Raw genomic sequence first — 17,328 nt, forward strand, 5'->3', positions numbered from 1 at the left:
TCACCTGCACCTGCTTTTCGAATCACAGCATCAACGTTACAAAACCGCGTTCCAGATGGTGTCTATTCCACAAGTTACCACTGGCTAAATCTATGACGTGCGCAATCCACTGTCTCATCAGCCCAGCCATGCAATTTATAATAATAATAATAATAATATGCCATTTAGCAGACGCTTTTATCCAAAGCGACTTACAGTCATGCGTGAATACATTTTTTTGTGTATGGGTGGTCCCGGGGATCGAACCCACTACCTTGGCGTTACAAGCGCCGTGCTCTACCAGCTGAGCTACAGAGGACCACATAAACTTGATCTCCACTATAAAAAGCATCTAGACATTATCTCACATTTGTTTTAGACTAACATTTAGTTTTCAAAAGCGGAGATTTGTATAAACCTTGCTGTCTGTCTCTCCGACATTTGCAACATTGTTTCAATATTAAAATTTGATCTCCATCTGTCCCATAGTAATGAACGTGTCAGGAGTCGGGATGAGACAGACATGCTAGCAGTGTTTCTCAGCCAGTCGAAATCATGAATCAGCTGGCATCATTTTTATGGATATGTCAATTGAAGAAAGGTAAAACTAAACGAAGTTCAGCTAGTTTGCAGTCTTTCCAGCTTCAGTTTGAAGTGATTGTGTTAGCTGTGTTGTTGAACAACAGTGTCCTGACGAGTGAGCAAATGTTCTATGCCAGGCAAAATCTCGCCTCATTAGCTCATTGTTATGGATGTATGCAAATAAATGTCACTAGAAAACAGCTTAAACAAATGCAAATTTGGCTACTTTGCAGTTATTCTGGCTGCGCTTTTTGACGTGACTGTAAGTTAGCCGTAGTTGGTTAGCTAGCAAGCAAGGGATAAGAACGTTGCCAGGCAGTATAGCAATGGAACATTTAGAACAAACAACTGGGTCTCGTCCATAGATACAAAACATAAAGACTGAACGACTGGGTCGCGTCTCTAGCAACCGAACTGATAGAACAAACGACCAGGCGGCTTGGGTAGCAACCCTAGATTTGTGTCGCGACTATATCTTGTGGAAGGATTAAATAGTATGAATAAATTCATCAAAATAACGTTTTTATTGAAAATATGTCGATCATTATTTGAATATTTTGGTAACCCGTTGTATAAAAGTGTATAAAAGTGATAATGCCCTCGAAGCTTCTCGGGCATTATCACATAAATATCCCACTATACTACTGGATGAGTGATGTGTTTATGTATTTAGTTCACTTACAGTGGCTTGCGAAAGTATTAACCCCCCTTGGCATTTTTCCTATTTTGTTGCATTACAACCTGGAATTAAAATAGATTTTGGGGGGATTTCTGTCATTTGATTTACACAACATGCCTACCACTTTGAAGATGCAAAATATTTTTTCTTGTGAAACAAACAAGAAATTAGACAAAAAATAAAGAAAACTTGAGCGTGCATAACTATTCATCCCCCCCCCCCCCCAAAGTCAATACTTTGTAGGGCCACCTTTTGCAGCAATTACAGCTACAAGTCAATTGGGGTATATCTCTATAAGCTTGGCACATCTAGCCACTGGGATTTTTGCCCATTCTTCAAGGCAAAACTGCTCCAGCTCCATCAAGTTAGATGGGTTCCGCTGGTGTACAGCAATCTTTAAGTCATCTTTAGGTCTGGGCTTTGACCAGGCCATTCCAAGACATTTAAATGTTTCCCCTTAAACCACTCAAGTGTTGCTTTAGCAGTATGCTTAGTGTTATTGTCCTGCTAGGTGAACCTCCGTCCCAGTCTCAAATCTCTGGAAGACTGAAACAGGTTTCCCTCAAGAATTTCCCTGTATTTAGCGCCATCCATCATTCTTTCAATTCTGACCAGCTTCCCAGTCCCTGCTGAAGAAAAACATCCCCAAAGCATGATGCTGCCACCACCATGCTTCACTGTGGGGATGGTGTTCTCGGGGTGATGAGAGATGTTGGGTTTGCGCCAGACATAGTGTTTTCCTTGATGGCCTAAAGCTCAATTTTTGTGTCATCTGACCAGAGTACCTTCTTACATATGTTTGGGGAGTCTCCCACATGGCTTTTGGTGAACACCAAACGTGTTTGCTTATTTTCTTCTTTAAGCAATGGCTTTTTTCTGGCCACTCTTCCGTAAAGCCCAGCTCTGTGGAGTGTACGGCTTAAAGTGGTCCTATGGACAGATACTCTAATCTCCGCTGTGGAGCTTTGCAGCTCCTTCAGGGTTATCTTTGGTCTCTTTGTTGCCTCTCTGATTAATGCCCTCCTTGCCTGGTCCGTGAGTTTTGGTGGGCGGCCCTCTCTTGGCAGGTTTGTTGTGGTGCCATATTCTTCCATTTTTTAATAATGGATTTAATGGTGCTCGGTGGGATGTTCAAAGTTTCTGATATTTTTTTATAACCCAACCCTGATCTGTACTTCTCCTCTTTGTCCCTGACCTGTTTGGAGAGCTCCTTGGTCTTCATGTTGCTGCTTGCTTGGTGGTGCCCCTTGCTTAGTGGTATTGCAGACTCTGGGGCCTTTCAGAACAGGTGTATATATACTGAGATCATGTGACAGATCATGTAACACTTAGATTGCACACATGTGTACTTTATTTAACTAATTATGTGACTTCTGAAGGTAATTGGTTGCACCAGATCTTATTTAGGGGCTTCATAGTAAAGGGTTTGAATACATGTGCACGTACCACTTTTCCGTTATTTATTTTTAGAATATTTTGAAACAACTTCTTTTTTTAAATTTCACTTCACCAATTTGGACTATTTTGTGTAGGTCCATTACATGAAATCCAAATAAAAATCAATTTAAATTACAGGTTGTAATGCAACAAAATAGGAAAAATGCCAAGGGGGATGAATACTTTTGCAAGGCACTGTAAGTTAGGACTGCGGATGAAAATTAGCTGTGCTTAGCTAACTCTGGTGCAAACATATTTCACTGTCTGAAATTTGTTTTAAAACTATAATCAAAGTTTATTTGGGGATTTTCAGGTAATTTCAATTAATTGCTGTTGGTATTATGCATTGCCTGTGATGAATGTTCATAATTCATCAAGTAATGCAACATTTGGCAAGAGTCATCAATAGTCATTATCAAGAGTTTTAATTACATCAAAGTGTGAGCACAGCAGCCTTTCCTTTCTATCCAAATGAGATTCTCCCAAGAAAAACCTGCGCTGAATGTGAGAATGTGCTGTACCTCCTGCTTTCTGTAGCCAAAGATCTTAAACAAACTAGTTCAATGGCTGGTTTCCAATGGTTTTGCTGCTTCTCAGTTGGTTTGCAAATCTATACAAAAATGATTAGAGGGCTTCATTTAAGTTATATACATCAGCACAGACTCCCAGTGTGAGAGACTTGAGAGGCAATCTAATTGCATTGATGCCAAGCAGGGCCATGGGCTGCTGCTTCAGGATCTGACTAGAGGGATACCTTTAGAAATACTGTACAACAGCATGGATCGATGGTGAAGTGTGAGTTTTGCTGAGCTCATGCTGGGCTCAAGCTTAAGTGGCTGAGCATTCCCTCCTCTTCTCCTCCTCCTCTCACCCACTCCTACTCCTCTTTCTGTCTATTTACCTTGTCTGTCCAAGACAATTCACTCGAGAGTGTAAGACAGCCAACAGCACCAACCATGCAGACTACCAACCACAGAGGGACCACTGGCCAGACGACATCTTGAGACGAATGGCGCTGTGGAAAGCTTACACAGCAGGATCATAATGTTATTAGTGTTAGCAAAAGGCTTGTGAAGTATGGTCTAAAAGTCTGTTAGAACAAAATCCAAACTTAGACTATTTGTATCCCCCGAGATAATGAGATAATCAATCAAAGAAACAGTGTGCCCTCTTGCCATTATTTTAAAGCCATGATGGCCAGTAGAATAGTGTGTTGTGGCGTGTTCCAGGGCCTTCCTGCCAAGCTGCTTCTCTCCCACCACGGCACGATGCCCTCCCATTACCTGGTCACCCTATATGATGAGATGTACGGACGCCAGGTCACCTCCACCCTGCCCACATTGTGCTCCTGGCATCCAGACAGGCTGGCGAGGATGCCAGAGAAGTCTGACCACCCAATGTGATCCAATCTTGGGTAAGAGATCAAGTCAACATTAGAATAGCCCTTTTCTAAAGCATTGGTTCCATCAAGTTTTGAGTGCAAAACCCATAAGGAACACTGCACCCTGGTTGAACAAAACCACTTGTATATGTGTACTTAAAGTCATTGCACAGTATGTTTTAATTATGAAAATACTTATATTTACTTGACTGTGGCACATAAAAATGTCAGCTGTAATTACAAACTGGAGTCAAGTAAAGAAAATAAGTAAAGAAAAAAAATAAGCAGTGTTCCACAATTAAAGTTTAGGCAGAATAAATAGCCTTTGATTATTCCAAATCTGTCACAGATATGACTAATGACTGCATCACTGTAACAGCTGAGCCCTCTCTCCTTCCCTTCCTTCTCCCTCCCAGCACCTCAAACTAACTTTGGCCTGGTGGAGTCTAGACAGGTCCGTCCGGACCAGCAGCAGCCCCCCTTCCCAGCGCTAGGTGTGTACAGGTCAGCGTACCAGAGGCACCCACTAAGTGCTTTCTGCCAGCCCCGCTTAGCCAGTGTGCCAGGTGGCCTCTACAGCAAGCACCATCCTGCCAATCGGAACAACAACGACCTGGATCTGAAACAACAGTCCTGCAGACAGGTCCAAGACAACTCAGTCTCCGCCAGCCTCCTCCCTCCCCTCTCTTGGGTGTAGACACAGAGCTCAGGCTCCCACGCTGTTTAGATACTCAGGGGCCATACTCAATGTGGTGCTGTTTGAGGATTTTATTTTCATTAGTCTGAGGCATTAAACATTTAATGGAGCAGAACATTTGGGAAATCAAAATATGTAAAAATTAAACAGGAGTCTCATTATGATCTCTTAAAGTCTAGGCTCTCTCTTCCTATGTGTGTGTGTGAGTGTGTGTGTGTGCATGCAGGAGAGGGAGGGAGAGTCCGCAAATCATCTGACCATTTAGGATATTCACATGCAAATTATTTTTCCTCGCACTTAGCTAATAGTCGCAACTCAAAAGGGGCAGTTAGTATTGCCCTAGCCTAGATACTTTGAAATCAAAGAGAGTGTTAATGTCAGAGCTGACCTGGGTATTCATTCATATCAGGAGCTATTAGTCATGTAAGGGGAACTCTGAGGGGACTATTCCATTAGGTATTTAATTACAGGGAATTAAAGTGTTTAATTAGGAGGAATGAAAGATGCTTATGTTTGATGGTCAACCATCTGTGTCTCTCTTCTCCTGCTGCCTCAGCCAGAGCAGCTGAATCCCTTTGCCTGCCTCTCTGTTACTCATTTCAATAATTAAGTGCACTGATGATTTTGTGTGACTCAGAAGACGTGTAGGTTATGTGTTATTGGTTATGCTACACACAGTGCAAATTACTCCTTTGTACTTTCATATTTAGTTATTCAGACACAGACTCTATATGCTATATATATATACACTACTGTTCAAAAGTTTGGGGTCACTTAGAAATGTCCTTGTTTTCGAAAGAAAAGCAATTTTGACCTCACAGGTCCTCAACTGGCAGCTTCATTAAATAGTACCCGCAAAACACCCGTCTCAACATCAACAGTGAAGAGGCGACTTCTAGGCAGAGTTGCAAAGAAAAAGCCATATCTCAGACTGCCCATCTTAATCTTTTATTTTTATTGGCCAGTCTAAGATATGGCTTTTTCTTTGCAACTCTGCCTAAAAGGTCAGCATCCCGGAGTCGCCTCTTCACTGTTGATGTTGAGACTAGTTTTTGTGGGTACTATTTAATGAAGCTGCCAGGTGAGGACCTGTGAGGCGCCTGTTTCTCAAACTAGACACTCTAATGTATTTGTCCTCTTGCTCAGTTGTGCACCGGGGCCTCCCACACCTCTTTCTATTCTGGTTAGAGCCAGTTTGCGCTGTTCTGTGAAAGGAGTAGTACACAGCGTTGTACGAGATCTTTAGTTTCTTGGCAATTTCTCACATGGAATAGCCTTCATTTCTCAGAACAAGAATAGACTGACGAGTTTCAGAAGAAAGTTATTTGTTTCTGACCATTTTGAGCCTGTAATCGAACCAACAATTGCTGATGCTCCAGATCCTCAACTAGTCTCAAGAAGGTCAGTTTTATTGGTTCTTTAATCAGCACAACAGTTTTCAGCTTTGCTGACATAATTGCAAAAGGGTTTTCTAATGATCAATTTGCCTTTTAAAATGATAAACTTGGATTAGCAAACACAACGTGCCATTGGAACACAGGACTGATGGTTGCTGATAATGGGCCTCTGTACGCCTATGTAGATATTCCATAAAAAATCAGCTGTTTCCAGCTACAATAACCATTTACAACATTAACAATGTCTACACTGTATTTCTGATCAATTTGATGTTATTTTAATGGACAGAAAAATTGCTTTTCTTTCGAAAACAAGGACATTTCTTAGTGACCCCAAACTTTTGAACGGTAGTGTATATATGTATAGACCAGACCACATGATGGCGCTATAGCGACATGTCACAAACTTAAATCCCAAACGAGGGTGCTGTATCACTCACTGTTGTTGTTCTTAGTCTATGATTGCTCTTTGTAAGAACAAACAGCTTGATTTAAATGAACAAACAATTATACTTTTAATTCAAACATGTATTTTGTCTTTGTAATTACGCAACACATCCATTAACCGTCACATCTATCCTCCTACAATTGCAATGATGTACTCTGCAGTCAGAAACAACACATCACACAGCAGAGCTCTGTTTGTTAGATTGTTGATGACTTACCATAGGAAATCTGTCTCTGTCTGGAAGGAAAATGAATTTAATTTTAATCATGATTTAACCACATCACAATAGCTAGCACATTGCTGTACAAAATGCTTTCAGTTTTTAATTATTTTTGTTCACAGAGTTGTTTGACTGCTTAGGATAAGTAATTTACATCTACATATTTCTTTCTTCTGTTGATTAATACTGTACAAATGTAAGGATAAATATTTGTTTATAAAATCAAGAGTACTTTCATCACAGTCATTCATTATTTTGGTACATGAATAACTGAACATGGTTCAGTGCTATTCTAATATCAACAATGTTGAAAACAACAGCAGAAATCAGGCGTATACTATGCTCCAATCTTGGAAGAGATTCAAAAGTAGCAATTACTTTTGTTTATTGAAGCTTACAAACATTATGCTGGAAGTCACAACCTTTTACATCATGTCATATTTATAGACCAAATGTGGATAATTGTATCCAGTCCTCTGTGTGAGTAATATTTGTTCCATATACAGTAACCCACTGTGATGGATTATTACTATATTACTATATCACTCAGCATTATGGCTGAGTGAATTAACTTAAGAATGTTTTATGAATTATTTTTACAGGGGAGAAAGTGCACATCTTGCATGATTTAGGAGTAACTATGTAGTGCAAGGAGGAAAAGGAAAATAACTAAACACCTTCACAACTACATAGAATTTCTATGGCAGTGCACCCTGAATAAATCTAAACAAGCAGTAGTCTAATTACCATTAATGGTGTTAATATTTTACTTTCATTGCCTCTGATTAAGACAGCTGTGCTTCTCAGTAGGATACTCTCAGCTCTGAAAATTGCCTTGGTGCATAAGTAAATGAGATACTCCTTCACTGCTCTGTCCTTGTCTGTGCTGAGGAGAAACATTCCTGGTTACACGCTGGTCTGGAGAGCCTTCGTATCAGGAAGTGAGAGGACAAATCGGAAAAGGATGCCCTTGGCTCCAGAGAGGACACTCAAATCGTCCACTACAAATCTTGGAGAGATCTCATCAGCCAGGAACCTCATGGTGAACTGGCGGCTCATGCAGTAGATGGTGTCGTCCATGGCGACACACTGGAAGGTGAGGCATTGGGCGAGGCGTTTGGTGCAGCACTCGTACCATAGTCGTGCCACAGTGTGGTAGCGGTACACACTGATGCCTAACTGCGGGTTGACATCAAAGCAATATAGGAAGTTCCTCACTTCCACAATGTCAGTGGTCCTCTCTTTGCTTCCCGTTATTGCGCTTTTCCTCCACACGTTGATATTTGGGTTGTAGCGCAATAGTGTGTATCTCAGTGTTCTTCCTAGAACAAAGAGCTCCCCGTTGCACACTGTGACATGATGGGCCACAGCAAATGTATCATTGGGCAGTGGGGCCACAAAAGTCCATCTGTCGGAGCGGGGGTCATAGCACTCTACGGTGGACAAACACTCCCCTCCGATGGCATAGATGTAGCCCTGCAGGGCTGCCAGTTTGCAGTGGGGCCTGAACTCGTTCATAGGACTGATCTCTTTCCAAATGGACGTTACGCGGTTGTAGCAGAACACTCTCTTGGAAGGCTTCATCTCGCTGTCTGTGCCCTGCTGGCAGCCCCCCACTGCTACAAATAAGTAGTTGTCCATAGTGCACATGGCACAGCCTTTGGAGATTACTTCCTGATGGATGGGACACAGTGGGTGCCAGCTGTCTTTATAATCATCATAATAGCAGAGACCACTAGATGGCTTGTTGGTGACTCGCTGCTCCCTTTTTGTCCCTTGAGGACTACTCTCCACCCAGTCCTTAGGGTCCATGTTGCCTGCCACTAGGGACTGCCTTCCTCTCATACGCTGTTTCTAGATCTCATCCCGATCACCTGCTCTCAGCCTCCCATACAGGCCTGGGTCCCTGAGGACCTGGAGGTAGTTGTCAGACATCACTCTAAGGGCTGACAGCTGCAGAGGGGCCTGCCCATGCTTCTTAGACAGCTCCAACACCTCCATGCAGTTGCCCAAATCAAGCTTGGCCTTAAGGCTCTCCAACTCTGAGCTGCCCATGTTGTCTGGAGGCAGATTTATAAAGTTGGCCCCAGCTATGGTTTCTAGGCTGGGCTCCTCCCATGCACTGGGGCGCCTGGTGTCTGTGGTGGGACTGAGGGGACTGACAGGGCTGGGATTCCCTGATGAAGAGGCCTGAGGGTGGGGCCTCAGTGGGGTCGAGGCTCTGGGTGTCAGAGAGGTGATCTGGAGCTCTGAATTTTCAGATGCTGGGAGGTAGCTGTCCTTGTATAAGAATGCTGGCTTATTGGGCTCTGGAGTAACTGGGGAAAACGGCCTCTGAACCAGTTCACGCATGGTGATGGGGCTCCCAGTGAAGCTGCTGCCACGGCTTCCAAACTCCACCAACTGTGAGTCCAGTGAATTCCCCTCAAACTGACCTAATATGGAGTCTGTGATGGAGTGCGAGGAGGATTCCACATATTATTCATAAATCTTTCCTTGCTCAACGCTCTGGTTCCCAGGTCCCTCCATCACGAGGCTGGCATCCTCCACTGTGATCTCTACCTTGGAGAGGAAGGTGGAGTAGGCCCCATGCAGCCCCAGGTCTTGCCTCAGCTCCCTACCCACACCCACCCCCACACTGCCCTCCAGCCTCTGCAGAAAGCAAGGGGACAGACGGCCTGATGGGCTGGCCAGACCACCACTGTTATTAGGATAAGGGAGTTTCAAGGTGGATCCAAACATACCATTTCTGATCTTAATCTCAGCCTCTTCAACAAACATGGGGATATCTATCTCAGCCTCCTCAACAAACACAGGGACTTCTCCCTCCAACTCCAAGCTGTTGTCTTCTTCTACATTTGATCCATCCTGCGGCATAGCCATTTCTTCAGTGTTTGTGAGCTGACCAATGTTTTTAGTCTGGGGCAATTCTCCTTCCCCTGTCCCTGTATTGGTGTTGTCAGGTGTCAGGTCATCCCTCACAGGGCTAATCTGTGAGTGGCCAGGCTGTTTGTCCCCATCATTGCTGGAGTCATGTTTGGCTGTGCTTTGAGGCCACATTTCCATCTTGCAGTTCCGACAGATTCCATTGGGTGCTTCAGTGGGCCTGTCTGAAGGAGGCCTCACATAGAGCTGGGGTTTAGCTGCTGTACCCCTGGAGCTGTAGAATCTGTAAACCCAGGAAATTGAGCAGCACAGTTGCCACGGAACACGTCAGCCTCCCCAGCAGGTACATGTCAAACTGGACACCCAGCAGGTCTGCTATGGGCATATCTAAACGGAGGAGTTGCCAAGTTGAACAACCTTTTTGTCTGGGTATTTATTTTCAGTGCATCTTAGCCAGTGGTAGCCGGTACCCTGCGTACTGCAGAGATCTGATGACTGTGTCTGTTCTCTCTCCTCTCTCCGGATAACATGTAAACTGATACCTGCAACAACACTATTTGCATCCCTCACTGGAGGGGTTGGGCAGCAGTCATGTTCCACTTGCAGCAGGTGATCATGTTTGCTCTGTCCTTCACTATGTAGAAAATAACATATTCATACCGGGATATTTTTTGACTCAACAAGAGATGAGTTTATGATGTTGTTTACTGAGGGAGTATTTACGTTTTTTAACAACTTGGAAACTACTGTATATCACCACAAGGTTAAACATGGATTCAGACTATTTGTGCTGTTTAGCCTAATGTTTACATTATGTGTAGGAGTGGCCTGGATCAATGCCTCTATTGATATATCACACTCCCTCTCCAGTTAAACACATGGCAGGCTGCAATCTGCTGAGAACAGGGTTTGACTAAGGCGTGCGAAAGGCTGATTGGTGGCATTTGAGGACTTAATGACCAGGATACAGTTGTTTGCACAGGCAAAGGCCAAGAGCAAATGTCTCTCACTATACAACACCCACTATACAACACATTGGTTTTGGCTCAGCTACAGAGGGAAAAGAGACCAAGGATGGTGTTCTTATAAAAATTAACTATACATTTGGTAACTATATTTGGATAGTCCATCTGTACAAAAAGGTGCTATCTCGAACCTAAAAGGGTTCTTCAGCTGTCCACATAGGATAACTCTTCGAAGAACCCTTTTTGGTTCCAGGTAGAACCCTTTCTACAGAAGGTTCTACATGGAACCTAAAAGGGTTCTATCTGGAACCAAAAAGGTTTCTCCCTAGAACCATAAAGGGTTATCCTATGGGGACAGCCGAATAACCCTTTTGGAACCCTTTTTTCTACGAGTGTACAGAGTATCAGTAACATTTTAACTAACTATCTACTAACCCTTAACTTAACCCTTACCCTAGCCCTAACATTAACCCTTACCCTAACCCTATTCTAAACCTAACCCTAACTGTAACCTTAGCAAGCAGCTGCTTATCAACAGATCGTTTGTTGATAGTATGACAATATGTAGAGCATCTACAGATGGAAAATCTAAATAAAGTGTGACCATACATTGGTAATTTAAGCAGACTTTAAGTTTAGAAAGAAATTACTGTGTTAAAGTGTTAATGATGTTGTTATTTCTATCACACACCGATGAACACGTACTATAACATGTAAGAGGGATGCAGTCAGACAACCGTCTGAGCCGCAATACCAAAAAGGACTGTTGACTGAATGGGTCTGACAATATCATCCATATTTATAGACTGAATGGGCATACACACATACATCTCAGTCACGCTGGAGTCCTGTCACTCAGTCACTGCAGTTGAGCTGTCAAATTTGAATTTGTGTTGCCGATAACGACACAATTGACCGAGGCCAGGGTCACAACAAAGAGCTGGTCCAGCAGCGATGCAGTGACCCTCAGGGAGGTGTGTCACTCAGGTAGCCATTTGATCAGTGTCCTCTGTGACATAGACACTATTTGGCCATCTGATAGCATAGCTTCCAGATGCCCATGAAGGTATCTGGATTCAGCAGGCACGGTTAGTCGTGAATAATTCACTGGTGTGCCACAAAGGCAGCTCCTTCTCTTCTGTGCCTCCGCTGTCTCAGGTGTACCATTCAGGAGCACTGCAGAACAAAATGATTGCCAGCATGTGCAGTGTTGTGCGGAGACACTTTCACCTCTTCCCCTCCTGTGATATGATATGGACAGGAAATGGGAAATGTTAACAGTTTAAACAGCCGTAACTATTTGAGGTGAACCGTACTACTATTCTTGGAGGATGGGTGGACTGTGTAATAGATTAAGATCATGAAAGGGAGAATAAGGGGTAGTGAACTCTGTGGCTACATGACTAGCTGAGGGCAAAATAACCTTAAGGTCGTACTGATTACAAGTTTAGCACTGAAGTATAAATAAACAAAGCAATTGATGTGTATATGTTAAGGTCGGGGCTCTGTGCAGGCCAGTCAAGTTCTTCCACACTGATCTTGACAAACCATTTCTGCATGGACCTACCTGCCAGATGGTGAAGCGTGATTCATAACTCCAGAGAACACATTTCCACTGCTCCAGAGTCCAATGGTGGCGAGCTTTACACCACTCCAGCCGACGCTTGGCATTGCACATGGTGATCTTAGGCTTGTGTGCGGCTGCTCGGCCATGGAAACCCTTTTCATGAAGCTCCCGACGAACAGTTCTTGTGCTGACGTTGCTTCCAGAGGCAGTTCGGAATTCAGTTGTGAGTGTTGCAACCGAGGACAGACAATTGAAAGTCACGGAGCTCTTCAGTACAGCCATTCTACTGCCAATGTTTGTCTATGGAGATTGCATGGCTGTGTGCTCAATTTAATACACCTGTCAGCAACGGGTGTGGCTGAATAGCCGAATCCACTAATTTGAAGGGGTGTCCACTGGCTCAATTTCTGGCTCATCTTTATCAGGGTGTCAATAATTTCGGACCCCACTGTATACATACAGAAAGGGGTTAATGGCAATGTCAGAATACTGTATATTCCATCCTAATTATTTCCAGAAACTGGACTGATTCAGAGGAGGCCAAGACATAGTTGAAAAGTTGTTGTGAAGGGAAGCCAAATATTTTGCAGTTTTAGTCTAGATCTTCTGTAAAGCAAAGAAGGGGGGGGGTGATCATCAAATATTCCTGCCAAATACCTACATATACACTTTGTTATGGCCCCAAAGTATAGAAACTCATAGTTGATGTGTTGAGAGAACATTTGTTTAGATTCTTCATTCTTCCTCATATGTTGGAATGGGATTATTCTAAAGGTAATGTATATTATCCTGTTATCCAAGATGTGATCAAATGCATTATTAAGTAGGCCTAGCTATTTTCTATGGTTAAGAGAATAAGGTAGTTTACTGTATGTCATTTAAAACACCCTTAGGTTGTAGAAGTAAAATCAAGCCAGATTATTTGATAATCTCTCCATTTTAATACAGGTGATATGAAACAAATGCAACAACCCTGTTTATTAGCATCTTCCTGAAATGGTGGCTAACATGATCCTACTAGTAGATGTCAGGGGGAAGAGTTACATATTGTACACAATGCAATGTCATTTAAATATGTAACAAGTAAATAGCTGGATTTACAGGCCAGTGACAATGAGATGCAGTGTTGACCACTGCAAAACACGAAAAGGAGAAAGAATTGTCAAACGTCACATGCACTACAACCCCAAAACGGCAGACATAATGTAGGATATTTGCATTGTTTTTTCTGTCCTCATTTTCAACTTGTCACACAGATGTAGAGACTGAATGAATGGAACCAGAAGGCTGTAAACAATTCTGTCCTGACAGCCTATAGGATTATCTCTTGAAACAGTGAGAAAGGATGAGAAAATACAAACAAACCCTCCCAACTCTTCACCAACCAATCCTAACCTGAACCCATAAAACCTCTTTGATTATCTTCAATATTTACACAGATGTACACAAAATACACTCAAAAATGAGATTTGCCATGTTCTCTTTGCGTTTAGTCCTCTTGTACATTCCAAGCTATCCAGAAAAGAAATACCTGTATAGTAATAAAAAATAATGTTCTCATTGAGCATTCACATTTGTTCCCAGTTGTTTATGTGTAGTTTAAAGACCAGGTACAGCACAGCCCAGTGAATTGGACAATTGGGTGGGGTCAATGTGTGGGCCCTCCCACACTGGTCGGTTCAGTGTCTGTCTTCACACCTGCAATGTTTGAACATATCAAAAACAAACCCAAATGCTTTTTATTTTCCTTTTTTTACAACTGATTTTTATTGGTCAACAGGCAGAGGTGTGACAAGAAACAAAAATAAGGTGTGGTCGCGGGAAGGGGTATACTGGAGGTGGTTATTTTCATGTTCAGTTTTCTTTATATTATAATCTTGGTTATTATTTCCTTTCAAAAACAGAGTGGAGGGCCATCAGGTGGTGGCACTGGTTCCTGAAAGACTGACGCATGGAGGGCCGGTTGGATGACTGGAAAAGGCTTGCAGGACTGTGTGAGGTGTGGTTGTATGTGTGTCTGTTTGTGGTGTTGTGATGTTTTGGGCTTGCGGTATGTGTAAGTGGTATGTGTATGTGTGTTGGAGGGGCTTGAAATATGTTTGTGTGTGTGTGTCTCTGTGGGTCTACTGTGTGTTGTGTGTGTATTCTGTGTGTGTACAGTGTGTGTGTACAGTGTGTGTGTTGGCTGGGAGGGTTCACGTCAGTTCCACAGTCACTGTGAGGACCAGGGCCAGCACCATCCATATTAGTCCGAGTACATCCACGCGAGGGGCTCCATCTGCAAGGGCCAGAAAAAGAGATAAGAGTCAGATACAATCACTATTAATAATTAATAACAGTCACTAGACACATACAAAAATAAAATAAATACAAATAATAAGGCAAAACAGACTTTAATCTCAATAAAAACACTGATTGATCAGGTGGTTCTTGATCAGGTCGTTATTTCCTCTGTACATAATTCAAATTAATGCAACCAAATCATGTACTGACAGAGCATATTTGGTCAGATGTTATGCCCGGGTAAAGGCTTTCAAATCAAGGGCAATTGGAAATCCTGGCTCTTTGCTTTTATGTCAACTTAACCACATTCTCCACTGATGTTAATGATGCTAAACATCATATTGCTTCTAGAACTACAATTGTAATAGCCTTACGCTCTCCACTTGTTTAAGTAGGATTGCAATAAACAACTACTACGGGCCACTGACCCACTTCCCATGCGTCTCTATACCTCAGTTAATTTCCATTATCATCAATATTCTAAAACATTTGTTAGGACAGCGAGATCATTGAAACTCTGACAGAGATGGATGGTGGCCCTTAAAAGCTATGTGGTTTGTTGCTGTTCTCTGCTGTGGCCTCTGTGCTGAATGACGGATAGGGTGGACTTCCCACACACACAGAGGGAGGAGTTGGCAGATCAACCACTGAGCGATCAGACACGTGTGCGGAGACCACTCAGGGCCATGTTCAACACTGATTTGACTTACATGCGAGGCATGTCTGCGCCTCGCACCGCGATCGGTGCCTTCCACACTGACCTGATTCTGTCCTTGCTATGGCAAACCTGCTCCTACCGGATCATTTGCATATTCACATTTACATTCGTAAGATATCGCAAGTAAAGCAGCAGAGAGAGAGAGACTGAGAAAGAGAACCCTCATATCCCTCTGTGCTTTTTCTGACAATCCCTCATCTTTACATATGATAATCGGAGGCGCTGCAAATGAGGCCCCACAGTGTGTATGAAACAACCCTAATCTCACAGTTCTTACAAAGTTATAAAAGTGGGTAGTGACTGAAGGAGGATTGTATCTGAACATAGGGGGGAGAGATTTCTGGTTCAACTGTATCTTTTTGGAGGAATTGTGTTGACGATAGAATGACATACATGTATTCACCTGTCGTCAGTTTGTCTATCCACCAAACCCTAACCAATAAGTAGCTAGTAATTTGTTACTGTCCCATTTTGGATACAGATTGCATGCTTGTCATCTCAAATGTCTTCAACTACATCTTCAATGTGTGAGAAAAACAACACACAAATAAACAAAAAGGACAAAATGCTCTTTAAATGACTACAATTGAAACTTTCTCTGTGAGTGGTCTTCATGGGTGCCATACTTACTGTTCGGAATGTGAGTGTTTTTCATCATGGCTGGATTTTCTGTTGAAAGAGATGAAGGGAAAACAGAGACAGAGACAGAGACAGAGACAGAGACAGAGATATAACACTGTACATAGCCATAATATGATAATATTCCTCTCTCTCTGAGTTTATTGTTAATTTTGATTGTTTATTTCACTTTTGTTTATTATCTATTTCACTTGCTTTGGCAATGTAAACATATGTTTCCCATGCCAGTAAAGCCCTTTGAATTGAATTTAGAGAGAGAGAGAAAGAGAGACACAGACTGCTATAACAGCCTCCACTCTTCTGGGATGGTTTTCCACTAGATGTTGAATCATTGCTGCGGGGACTTGCTTACATTCAGCCACAAGAGCGTTACTGAAGTCGGGCACGGATGTTGGGCGATTAGGCTTGGCTAGCAGTCAGTGTTTCAATTCATCCCAAAGGTGTTCGATGGGGTTGATGTCAGTGCTCTGTGCAGGCCAGTCAAGTTCTTCCACACCGATTTCGACAAACCATTTCTGTATGGACCTCGCTTTGTGCGAGGGGGCATTGTCATGCGGAAACAGGAAAGGGCCTTTCCCAAACTGTTGCCACAAAGTTGGAAGCACAGAATCGTCTAGAATGTCATTGTATGCTGTATCATTAAGATTCCCCTTCACTGGAACTAAGGGGCCTAGCCCGAACCATGAAAAACAGCCCCAGACCATTATTCCTCCTCCACCAAACTTGACAGTTGGCACTATGCATTCTCCCGGTACCATTCTCCTGGAATCCGCCAAACCCAGATTTGTCTGTCGGACTGCCAGATGGTGAAGTGTGATTCATCACTCCAGAGAATTCGTTTCAAGATAGCGTAGAGTTCCAAGATAGCGTAGAAGTGCGGTCGTGTACTCTGTAGTGTGTCCGTGTAAATAGCCTGTTTTTTTGTCTCTTTCGTATATATTTCTCAATCACACTTTTCATCCTTCAACTAAATATACTTTCCTGCAACCCGCCTCACCCAATGTGGAACGGATTCTATTATTTATTTTACCTTTTTATCCAGAACTTCCAGTTGAAACTAGCCAGCTAGCCAGCTCACTAGCTAACTAGCTACTTGCCCGTTAGCGGTTTTCACCATTGTGCGTGGCTTGCACTACCAACCAGTCAGCTCTAGCCTGGACTATTATTGGCCAGTCTGCACTGTCTGCACAGCGCGCTATCGACCAAGAACATAACAGATTTTCTGCCGGAATCACTGGACCTTAACACCGGATCATCGCAACTAGCTAGCTGCAACCGAATGGATGTTGTTGGCTAATCACCACTGCCCCCGAAGCAAGCACCAGTTAGCCTTGAGCTAGCCTCGAGCCAGGCCCATCTCCCGGCTTTCTACCTTTCTGTCAACCGGACGGGACCTCCTAGTGTCGACACGGAGCCCCACCGATCCATCACGACTGGTCTGTCGACGTAA

The 17,328-nt window shown here is 43.1% G+C and overlaps 2 protein-coding genes and 1 pseudogene across 3 annotated transcripts in view; 1 reads left to right on the forward strand and 2 right to left on the reverse strand.

The window, feature by feature from the left end:
* Positions 1-3,462: 3,462 nt before the first annotated feature.
* LOC311133978 (cilia- and flagella-associated protein 107-like) lies at positions 3,463-4,755 on the forward strand (the record flags this gene model as incomplete). Its single annotated transcript, XM_084167603.1, has 4 exons — positions 3,463-3,470; positions 3,593-3,694; positions 3,879-4,076; positions 4,443-4,755. 4 exons carry the CDS (start codon positions 3,463-3,465, stop codon positions 4,753-4,755), a joined length of 621 nt encoding a protein of 206 aa, XP_084023729.1.
* A 2,971-nt stretch (positions 4,756-7,726) lies between these two features.
* LOC311133699 (kelch domain-containing protein 7A-like) lies at positions 7,727-10,091 on the reverse strand (annotated as a pseudogene). Its single transcript has one exon. The product of its transcript is annotated as a kelch domain-containing protein 7A-like (transcript).
* A 4,342-nt stretch (positions 10,092-14,433) lies between these two features.
* Positions 14,434-17,328, reverse strand: part of LOC311133980 (immunoglobulin superfamily member 21-like) — a gene marked incomplete at both ends in the record, with an annotated part of 115,766 nt that continues 112,871 nt past the window's right edge. The window contains one exon of the mRNA XM_084167605.1: positions 14,434-14,516. Coding sequence (XP_084023731.1) covers positions 14,434-14,516 — 83 coding nt within the window. The remainder of the gene's footprint in view (positions 14,517-17,328) is intronic.

This window comes from Coregonus lavaretus (assembly GCF_964263955.1).
Source record: "Coregonus lavaretus genome assembly, chromosome: 8".
NCBI lineage: Eukaryota > Metazoa > Chordata > Actinopteri > Salmoniformes > Salmonidae > Coregonus > Coregonus lavaretus.